The sequence below is a fragment of the Oryza sativa genome, chromosome 4 (genome assembly GCF_034140825.1).
Source record: "Oryza sativa Japonica Group chromosome 4, ASM3414082v1".
NCBI classification, from domain to species: domain Eukaryota; kingdom Viridiplantae; phylum Streptophyta; class Magnoliopsida; order Poales; family Poaceae; genus Oryza; species Oryza sativa.
In genome coordinates this window covers 1,951,840-1,963,232 of record NC_089038.1, presented here as the reverse complement: position 1 = coordinate 1,963,232, position 11,393 = coordinate 1,951,840, and the positions used below count along the sequence as shown (strand labels likewise).

Here is an 11,393-nt window from a genome sequence, read left to right as displayed (position 1 = left end):
ATAATCAATTAAGTATTAGTATATTTTTTAAAAAAAATAGATTAATATGATTTTTGAAAGTAACTTACAAAACTTTTAAAAAAAATGTACCATGCGATGCACCATGCACCATGCACCACCATGGACGGAAACGCAAATTTGTCCGTCCATGCAATGCACCGGACCGGGGAGAGTCATCGTCGATCGTCGTACCCTCACCCCCTCTCTTTTTCTCCTTTTTCGAGAGGAAAGGGTACCATATTGTTCCTTCGTTGGGAAGGCAGGCATGGCATGTGTGTGCCGTGGTAGAAAAAGGCGGATGCGTCGCCTCCATAAATAAAGCCAAGAAACAACGCATATATAGTATAATTCAATTATCCGTCCACGAATCTTGGATTCCAGCGCTGCCTCCTGCACTGCACTGCAAGTAGACTAGAGCAGATGCCGTACGTCAGTGCTTGATAGCCTAAGAAAAACGGTGGTAATTGGCGTGCTTAATTTTTAATTTTGGTTTCCCGTACGTGTGAGTGTGTGTACATGCACCTGCGAATCGACGAGGAAGCAGCAGCAGGGGCAGAGCAGGAGGAAATGGAGGAGGAGGACGTGAAGGGCGGCATCGCGAGGAGCGCCATGGCGGCGTCGTACAACGACCAGATCCGGCCGCTGCTGGACGCCGTGGACCGGCTGCGGCAGCTGAACGTGAGCCAGGAGGGCATACAGCTCCCGACCATCGTGGTGGTCGGGGACCAGTCGAGCGGCAAGTCCAGCGTGCTGGAGTCGCTGGCCGGCATCAGCCTCCCGCGCGGGCAGGGCATCTGCACCCGCGTGCCCCTGGTGATGCGGCTGCAGGACGCCGGCGACGACGACGAGCCTGCGCTGCGGCTCGAGTACAGCGGCGGCCGCGTGGTGGCTACCTCCGAGGCCGAGGTCGCCGACGCCATCAACGCCGCCACCGCCGAGATCGCCGGGTGCGGCAAGGGCATCTCCAACGCGCCCATCACCCTGGTGGTGCGCAAGAAGGGCGTGCCCGACCTCACCCTCGTCGACCTGCCGGGCATCACCCGCGTGCCCGTGAAGGGGCAGCCGGAAGACATCTACGACCAGATCGCTGGCATCATCAAGGCGTACATCGCGCCCAGGGAGAGCATCATCCTCAACGTGCTCTCCGCCACCGTCGACTTCCCGACGTGCGAGTCCATCCGCATGTCGCAGCAGGTGGACCGCACCGGCAACCGCACGCTGGCCGTCGTCACCAAGTCCGACAAGGCCCCCGAGGGCCTGCTCGAGAAGGTCACCGTGGACGACGTGCGCATCGGCCTGGGCTACGTCTGCGTCCGGAACCGCATCGGCGACGAGACTTACAAGGAGGCCCGGGAGGCGGAGGCGCGGCTGTTCGCGGAGCACCCTCTGCTCTCCAGGATCGACAAGTCCATGGTGGGCGTCCCGACGCTGGCGCGGAGGCTGACGCAGATCCAGGCGAGAATCATCGCCCGGTCCCTCCCCGACATCGTCAAGCAGATCAACGACAAGCTCAGCCGCAGCAGCGACGAGCTCGGCCAGATGCCGCCGGAGCTCTGCACCGTGGCAGACGCGGTGAGGGAATTCTTCCACATCGTCAATCAGATGCGCGCGTCGCTGGAGAAGGTGCTCGTCAGGGGAGAGTTCGACGAGTACCCCAACGACCGCCACCACCACGGCACGGCGCGCCTCGCCAAGATGCTCGAGGGCTTCGCGCGCAGGCTGCCGGCGGCGGCCGCGACCGACGGCGAGCCGTTCCTGGTGGAGGAGATGCGGGTGCTCAAGGAGACCAAGGGCATCAACCTCCCCAACTTCATGCCGAGGTCGGCGCTCCACGTTCTGCTCAACCGGAAGGTGAAGAGCATCGCGCAAGTCCCGCACGATCTCGTCAGGCAGGTGTGGGACTACGTGGAGGACCTGGTGCTCAAGGAGCTGCAGCGCCACTCGCGCAGCTACCCGCAGGTGCAGCCGTCGTGCCGCCCCGCCGTGCAGAGCCTCATGGACAAGGCGCGAGAGCGGTCGGCGCGGTACGTGAACGAGCTCATCGACATGGAGATGGTGGCCAACTACACGGCGAACCCCGAGTACATCAAGACCTGGACCAGCATGATGGATGGCCAGAGCAGGCTCCGCGAGGCCCTGGAGGACCGCTCCAAGCCAGTGGCGAAGGTATATAGTGTTTGGGGGGTGCACATGAACCCCCTAAATTCCTAATTTCTCACTTAAAAACACTAGAATGTATAGCGTTGTACTGAAATTTTCTAGATTCTCAATGGTAGTGCACCCCCCTTGTTTTGATGCTAGCTTCGCTCCTTCTCCAAGCCCACGGCGGTCGCCCTCCCGGGGTTCGGAGAGACCGACGTGTCGCACCTCCACCAGCTGCCGCCGGAGCAGGTGGAGCTCGCCATGCAGGCCTTCGACCTCAAGGCGCGACTCGCCGCGTACTGGAACAGCGTCGTGCTCCGCGTCATCGACGGCTTGGCCCTGCACGTCCTCTACAGCATCAAGCGCCTCGCTGAGAAGGATCTCGAGGATGAGCTCGCTGCTCAGGTCATGGGCAATAACATGGACGGAGTGGAGCGGATGCTGGTGCCCACACCCGCCGCCGCCGCCAAGCGTGACTGTCTCAAGAAAAGCATCAAACTGCTCCGGGAATCCAGGGAAGTCGTCGCCAATATCATGGACAGATTAACGCGGCAAGCACCGACCATGTCTGATAACTACTACTCCACCTAGTACTCCACTTCGCGTGTAGCTGCCACGCATAATAATACTCTCCATGAGACATTCCCTCCCTCGTTGGTTACATGTTATTCAAATAGCTATAAAAAAAATTTAAAAGGATATCAGCGTAGCCACTAGCTACCTAGCTTTCCTTCCATCCATCACCACTCGCGCGTCTTGCGTGTAATTTTCAGATTGTTATCAGTGTCCTAGATATGGGATATCCTATACATGTGTACTTAGCTCGGCGGGGACCACCATATACCAAATCCTGTACGGAATCAAACCTCATACGTATGGCAAAACTCTTAAGTAGATAAGAGAGGAGTCTCAAATAAAGAGAAACATAGTCCTATTTGGGCCTAACCAGAACTACTCGAATCGTACACATATTTGTCTTCCTAGTTCTACTTAGATAAGGGGACACTTGAGGGTATAAATACAGGACCCCAAGGAAGGGAGGGATAAGCCAACACATCCCAACAAGCCAAGAGAGATACAAACCAATACAAGCCACCATCAATCTCGTAGAGTCACTACTCGAGGAAGCCAACTACAGCTAGCCGCCGACCACCATGCTCGAGCTTTACGCCAATATACTGGCAGCCTAGATTAGGCTTTCCTCTATATACTTTGTACTCGAGAGATTGATATATAAAGGCAACACCGGCTTCGTCCAATAGTAGTAGGGCTATTACCCATCATCCAGGGGCCCAAACCTGTAAAAATCTCGGGTCTCCCATTTTCCTATTCCTATCTTGTGTATACCCTGGTACCAACATTCCCTATACTCTACAAGCATAGTTGTTGAATCTACTCCATTGACAGTATGCAGTATTCCTAGACATGGTAAGTACATGTATATGAGGTATACCTTATCTATGACACTAACAGTAACCCTCGACCTCTACGCAAATGCTCATTCAATGCTGACAACTCTAGCACACCCGAGAAGCTATGATGTCGAAAAAATAAACTTACTCATTCATTGCCCTCTTTGTCTTCCATCATCTTCAAACTCCCAGAGCCCAAGAACGAACCCTAACCTCCACAACAATCTTGCTTTCTCATAATCCACCCATGGATCTTGAGAAATCCACCATGAATAAAGCATTACTCAAGGCACTCCAGGTGGAGGAATTAATCCTTGGCCAGGAAACAATTGTCACACCCAGATATTCATAACCAGAATTCAGAACTAAATTGTGCATTAAACCCCTATCCAAGACTAGCTATGTTACACAAATGATAGTGTATTATAGATCTAATGTCTTACAAAACATCATCAGATGTTTATACAAATGCAGCACAAACTTGAAAAGATAAACTAAACGATAACATCAAGCAGATCAACGACAAGCTTAGCCATAGCAGTGACGAGCTCAGCCAGATGCCACCGAAACTCTGTACCGTGGCAGATGCGGTGAGGGAGTTCTTCCACATCATCTATGCTGGAGAAGGTGCTCATCAGGGGAGATTTCAACAAGTACGCGGGCGACCGCCACCACCACGGCACAGCGCGCGTCATTGAAAAGCACGAGGGTGAGTGACGATGAGCCATTCTTGGCAGAGGAGATGCGGGTGCTCGAGGAGACCAAGGGCATCAACCTCCCCAATGTCATGCTGAGGTCGGTGCTCCACAATCTACTAAACCAGAAGATCGAGAGCATTGCACACGTCCCGCACGATCTTGTCAGGCAGGTGTGGGACTATGTAGAGGACCTGGTGGTGAAGGTGCTGCAACACCACTCGTGGAGCTACCCGCAGGTGCAGCTGTCGTGTCGCCGCGCCGTGCAGAGCCTCAATGTCATGGACAAGGCGTTCACGGGAACGATCGGCGCAGCACGTGTACGAGCCATTGGATTAGCTTGTTCCTTGAGAGGGATTGGTTTGGTGTTCTAAATGAGAATACAACCAAGACCTGGGGCTCCATATCTAACCAATTTGGCTACCAATCTAGGTTGCTTATCAAAAATGCAATCCTCATTCCTATGAGTAGCCTTAGCACAATTGATGCAGTAAACTGAGACAATGCAATCCCTAGCCACATGACCAAAGCTTTTTCATCTATTGCAAAAAAAGTCTTTTGAGTATTCAGGGGCATACCATCGTGGGGATTGGCCTAGATTTGGGGTTGTTCCACCTAGGGATTTGCTTGCTTGCTTTCTGCAGCATGGGTGGGCAGCATCTCTATCGACGCCCTCTGCACCAGCCTGTGCTGCATCCCCCTGTCTTGGATGCCATGGGCGGAGCTTGACCTCCACCTTCCCCTCCTCCTAAGGCTGTCGACGCCCTCTGCACTGGCCTGTACTGCATCCCCCCTGTCTTGGACGCCATGGGCAGAGCTTGACCTCCACCTTCTCCTCCTCCCGAGGCCTTGTGCTAGTTACCCCAGTCCACTTGGTCATGGCCGCCTTGTGGAGATGGCTCCGAAGGATGCTGCCCGTCGCTGCAGAACGCCTGCTTGGGCTAGAACCTCCCTCGCTATCCTCCACCCTGATACTCCATGCCTTGCCACCAACCTCATACCACATTCGCGAAGCGGCGAGAATCACCGTGAATTGTGCTCCTCCACTTGGATCCCCTGCCACCACCGCCAATCCCAAGCCTAGGCCACTCTTCTACCTCCCTCTCCTCGTGTAATGGTTCACCTCTCCTCCAACCTCCACGAAGCCCTAGCTCCCTCACATCTATCCCCCACAGATGTTGTAGACAGGAGTCAAGGTGCGCGAGTTGACGCGGTCGGATAGAGAGGCCATTGCTACAGGAATGGGCTGTGAATCGAGAGCCCGTATCGCCATTGCCGACCTTGGGCCCAAGCCGAGTCGATACGCGCGTGGACAATTGTCGAGGATCGCCGTCTCCCACGCATTGCGCATCTGGTGGGGAATCCCCCTCCCGCACTTGTGTTTGCTCCGGCGAGATCTCCAGCGAGCGCACCACCGACGAGGAACACTATGGCGTCGGCGGATTCCATCGGGGAGCGCCTCGAGTTCTCCGCCATCTTCGTTAGGCCACTTGCCGCAAAGGAGTTGCAAGTCTACATGAGCAATATGGCAGCTTGGTCACATTAAGGAGAAATTATTTAGTATGGGGACCATATCATCCACATGGTATTTCCAGTGTCCGTATAGGTTGATTGGGAATAAGAGGCGATTCAGTCCATGTTGGTTTGATAAATATGCTAATTGGCTACAGTATAGCGAAAAGGATGACAAAGCCTACTGTTTATGCTGCTATTTGTTTAGGGATAGCATAAAAGATAATCATCATAGGCATGAAGCATTGTCATAGAAGGCTTCAACTCTTGGAACAAGACAGTGATATTGGTGACTCATGTTAGCATAAAAGGTAATCACCATGGGCATGATGTATTTGTCATATAAGACTTCAACTCTTGGAACAAGACAGAGATATTAGTGACTCATTTTGGTGACTGTAATAGTTTTCACATAAAGGCACTCAAGAATTGTGAGCATCTATTGAAACAAGACCAGTCAATTCCTGTGGCCTTTCACAGACAAACCCAAACGGAAAAAAATGAGCATCTTATCCGGTTAAATGCATCAATTGATATATGTCGATACTTGTTGCATCAGAGACAACCTTTCCGTGGGCATAATGAATCAAAACAGTCCAAAAATAAAGGAAATTATTTGTAGTTGTTGGAGTATACTATTAAGCAAAACGATGTTGTTGCCAAGGCATTAAAAAATGCCTCACTTAATAATCACATGCTATCTCCAACAATTCACAAAGAAATCACTAAGTGCTTTGCAAAAGAATTATTGGGAAGTATTATGGAAGAATTTGGCAATGATGTGTTCAGCTTATTGGTTGATGAGTGTCTTAGATGTTTCCAACAAAGAACAAATGGTGGTGGTTCTTCGGTATGTTAATAAATGTGAGGTGTTAAAAGAAAATTTGTTGGTATTGTTCATGTGGAGGACATGACGGCTTCTTATCTCTTACTTGCAGATCTTGGTCTAAGTCTAAAAGAAATTAGAGGCTAAGGTTATGATGGAGCAAGTAATATGTTAGGTGAATTTAATGGTTGGCAAGCTAAAATTATGAGAATAATTCAGCATATTATATTCATTGTTTTGGTCATAAACTTAACTTGGTGGTTGTGAGATATCCGATGTTGGTGATTTTTTTATATGATATCAGTTTTGTTGAATGTGTTGGTAGTTCCTACAAGAGAAAAGAAAAACTTCGAGAGCATCATTAAAAAGAAGTGAGGAAAACAATTGGAAGGGAAGAGTTAAGTGAGGAAAACAATTGGAAGGGAAGAGTTGTTACAGGAAGGTGACTATCAAGAAATATCTCTTCAGAGGCTAGGTGACACTTGTTGGAGCTCTCGTTATGAAACATTGATGGGCTTGTCTAAAATGTTCCCTTCAGTTGTCAGAGTTCTAGAATATGTTGAAAAAGATGGCTCCAATGCCTACAAGAGGCGTCAAGATAACGATCTTCTAAAATATTTTCAGTCTTTTGATTTTGTATCCTTTTTACGTATGATGACGTTGGTTTTAGCTTTAACAAATGACCCCAGGTGCTATTTCTTGAACTTCAAATCGTACATTCCTACCCAAACTGCTACATAATATCAGTATTTAGTATGATGTATTTCCACATGCCAACCAGAAGGCTTGGACAACCAGGAAGAAGCACTGAATTAACCAACCTAGATTCTCATGGAGTATCATGTAGTATAAACCCTAAAAAACTTGAGTGCCAAAACGCTGCCTCGCTAGCAAGTCCTAAAGCAAATCTAGTTTAGTGATTGATGGATCCACCTTCCAAAGTATTGCTGAGTGGGGAACAATCAGGTAACCTATTCTATGTTGTATCATTGCAAAAACAAAAGTAAAGAATCTGCTGTTCTCTCGGTCCAACTGCAGTACTTATTTCTTTCATGGTCAATGAGGAATAGAGTAAAAAAGACTAATCCAAGGTAGGTATTTCCGGACCAAAAGAATTTCTCCAGACGAATTCACTTCTGTGGAGGTGACGGAGATGGAGGTGGTGGTGGCGTCAGCGTTGGTTGGGACTTGCATGCCTTGCAATCAATTGCTGGTGGAGGTGCTGTGTTGTCTGGAATTGTTACCCTAATTGTTTGGTGTTTCCCATCGTCAGTAGGAACATCAAGGATAGCATCCATTAGGAGTATTTCCCAGTCATTGGGCTGCAGAAATGAAAACCACGACTCATCTGCAAGAATAAGAACATGACGGGATAAGATTTAGGCTCCTACAACATGGATCAAGACTTAATAGCCACTCAAAAGTATTGATATCAGTTGTCTAACAAAAATTTCTTTAGTTAGACAGTACTTCATTGGAGGAAATATCTCGAAGTGATAAATTTAAGAACTAACAGCTCCCGGAGGAATGCAATATCAGTAGCAACACATTAGCATGAGCATTAAGTCTCGATACCAAGAAAATCATCCACTGAGCAATCAGAAACACCGACAGGACCAAATTTACAAACTACATTCAACGTTTAGTCTAAATAGTTCTTGTCACAGAAAAAAGTTTATTACTGTGAGTTGAGTGAGAAAAAGAGCATTACTAGGCCAATGTAGGCATCACAGCAATGCTGACCTAGCCCTAGTGGAACCAACCTTTTTAAGAGAACTAGAATTTTAGAGTTTGCTTATTAGTTCAAATACCAAAATATAACTCCGTCCAGTCACAAATACTTATCCTTTTGGACATTGTCACTATCTTCAAAATGCAACTTTGACCATTAATTTCTATTTTAATGTATTTGTAAAATAAAACAAATATATAATATTATGATAATACTTTTCAAACAAATCTACATGCACGGTTTTTATATTTACAATCAAAATATTTTAAAAAGATTGGATCCAAGGTATATCCAGAAGGACAAGTATTTCTGAGTTCTGACCGGTGCGAGTATATTTGCAGCGCTTCGGGTAAAGTTCAAACATGAAGTGCCAACTACTTGAAATTTGACAAGCCATCTTTTTTTTTTATTGCTACGTTGTACACTTAAGCAAGGATCCAATAGCTCTAACCTCATAATTTTTGGTAGGCTAGTTTGTAGCTGCAAAGTTGTTTTACTGTTCAACAATGAAATAACACAGTTGTATTCTGCACCTAATAATTGCATGGTGTGTCTCTCAACTTGCCACCATAGATCTTTCATCTACCCAAGCTCTACTGGTAGTCAAAATTTGTGAATAAAGGAACTACCTTACTACTCCCTCCGGGTTGATAATACTTGTCGTTTTGGACAAGGCTATTTGTCTATAAATAACATCTAAAATATTTGTCTTAGAAATATGGTGACCATATCTATAGATTGATCTTAAATGTACTTCAATAAAATCATATATTTATTGATATTTCTATATATATTATAATAAAAAATAGTGGTCAAAATTGTATTTTGAAAACCGTGTCCTTGTCCAAAACGACAAGTATTATCAGCCCATAAGGAGTAATACTTAACCGTTTAGGCAGAGTGTAAATGTGTAAAAACCAAGCAAAGGATTGAACCAACCACAAGTCCAGTACTCTAGTAATTGGCCTTCCAAGCTGATCTAATCCAACAGATTATACAAAAACAGAATGAATCCAAACACAGCGATAAAATCTACTGCAACCAAGCCCATAAAAACAAATCTCGCTAGTACTTTGAGCACAAGTCCAAGCAACTTCGATTTTTAGGAGTGTGGCTGGAACCTTATCCAAATCCAAAAAGTGTGGCCAACCCAGCCTCCAATCTTGTGCAAAATAGCATACTCCTGTTGATTTTTAGGAGAACTCATATTGTTTGTTTCTAAGGGACTTCAAATATGATCTTAAACTAGGGAAGCTGGTGCTAGGCTATAAATGTCATAGGCCAATGGGCGTCTAAGAGGGTGGATTGAATATTTTGAGTAAAAAAAATACCAGGAAACCACCATGGCATTGGCAGCACTTGTGAGTGTGCTTGAGGAATCATCTAGGGTTCATCTTTGGTTTTGTACCAGGTGTAGGAATATAATCACTGGACAATCCCTATTTTCACCTTTGCACACTGAGTGTTTGCAGGGGGAAATAAGAATTTGTTATCTAGGTTTTTGACTGGTGCATCAAAGGAGGCAAGCTATGCCAACAAATGAGGAGGTTTCTGGATTCATATTACCATGAAAGATCAGGGCCAATCATTCATAATATTCCATTTGGATGGTGGATAATGACTATTATGAAGTTCACCTCAGACCTTAGCATTATGAGATCTATTGATGCATACGTGGTGTTCATCATATCCTATAGCTATTATTTGTACCTATAGTCAGAGAGTTTTTATACCTATATCATTATGCTATCAGGTAAGGCAAATCATAAACGAATCTGCTAATATGATTTGCTTTTCGTCCAAATGCAATGAGAACATGATATGAAGCACTTCATAAATGATGCAGACTAAAAAAATATGTTCTATTCCATCCGTAAATGAACATTCATGCAGAGTATGCATTAAAAGTTCAAGTGGTGGTAATTCAAGTTTAGTGCAGAAAAGAAAATTCATGTCAATTTAACAACTATCCAGCCAGCATCCAAGTAGTAAAAACAATATATCACATACTACCTCCCGAGCGAACAGCCTTGAACTTGAGAAGCCCATTTCCTTGAGGCGCCGACACGGGGAAAGTGCAGGAGACGGAATGCCTCGCGTGATTCACGGCGATGGAAGCGCTGTACCAGGGACCCCGCACGATGGGCGCGCCGATCGCATTCACTATTTGCTGGTTCTGGGAGGCCTTCTCTATCGCCTGGCTGCAACAAGAGCACCACCAGTAGTTAGCCCCCAAACCATCTCTCTCTCACTAACTCGATGCAAAAAAATCGCGAAGCAAAACATCATCATCACACGTTGCGAATGCTAGCTCTCATACTCCCCAGGAAGGATGCACAGATTCATCGGTCATGCGTTTCAAATCAAATTGCTGTTGATAGGTGTTAGCTGATCCGAATCCCCCCCACCATCCTAATCGTCAGTTCGAACAGGCGAATCACGCGCTCAATACAATACTCCAATGGAGATTGGGCAAGGGATTCTAGGGTTTTGACCTGGAGCAGGAGAGGAAGACGGAGAGGTCGCTGACGGCGCTGGCGGCGACGGCGCCGGTGAGCCCCAGAAGCGAGAGCGCCCCCGCGCGACGGACCCACTCCCCCGCGCCCGCGTCGGCCTCCGCCGCCGCCGCCGTGGGCTGTGGCTGAGAGGAGAGGAGGCGGCGGCGGAGGAGGAGGGGAGAGGAGGGCGTGGCGGCGGAGAAACGGCGAGCCGCCATCATTTTCGGAGGAGGAGGGGAAAGGGCCTACCACAGCGCTTTGCTGCGCTGGGCTGCTGGCTGCCTTTCCTTCTACGAGTCCAAAACCTCTCTCCTCTTTTTTTTTCTTAAAAAAGAAAATAAGCGCGCATCCATGTGGACGGCTTCTATGAGACAGAACCTAACCAGTTGAGCTACGCTCACTTTACTAATTTTCTATTCCTTTGCAACTACGAAATATAAACTCAGTGCCTTTGCAACGGAAAAGGAGATAAGGAAAACTGATACTTTCAAGAGAAAGCGCATGTGATTTGGGAGTTGACGATACCAAGGAAAAAAAGATGAAGTATATGAGTCTCACGGTTACTATCATTGGTTT

The 11,393-nt window shown here is 47.4% G+C and overlaps 2 protein-coding genes across 3 annotated transcripts; one reads left to right on the top strand and one right to left on the bottom strand.

The window, feature by feature from the left end:
- Window positions 1–341: 341 nt before the first annotated feature.
- LOC4335000 (dynamin-related protein 4C) lies at window positions 342–2,792 on the top strand. 2 transcript variants are annotated; one of them, XM_015778140.3, is made up of 2 exons: window positions 342–2,166; window positions 2,302–2,792. In XM_015778140.3, exons 1-2 carry the CDS (start codon window positions 517–519, stop codon window positions 2,731–2,733), a joined length of 2,082 nt encoding a protein of 693 aa, XP_015633626.1. In that variant the 5' UTR covers window positions 342–516; the 3' UTR covers window positions 2,734–2,792. The 2 variants fall into 2 exon arrangements, with proteins under 2 accessions (XP_015633626.1, XP_015633628.1); XM_015778142.3 differs by having other exon boundaries at window positions 348–2,166; window positions 2,277–2,792.
- Window positions 2,793–7,485: 4,693 nt separating this feature from the next.
- LOC4334999 (uncharacterized) lies at window positions 7,486–11,090 on the bottom strand. The gene is made up of 3 exons (XM_015778641.3): window positions 10,815–11,090; window positions 10,333–10,520; window positions 7,486–7,935 (listed from the first exon to the last, which is right to left on the bottom strand). The coding sequence occupies exons 1-3, from the start codon at window positions 11,036–11,038 to the stop codon at window positions 7,718–7,720; spliced, it is 630 nt and encodes a 209-aa protein (XP_015634127.1). The 5' UTR covers window positions 11,039–11,090; the 3' UTR covers window positions 7,486–7,717.
- Window positions 11,091–11,393: the final 303 nt, after the last annotated feature.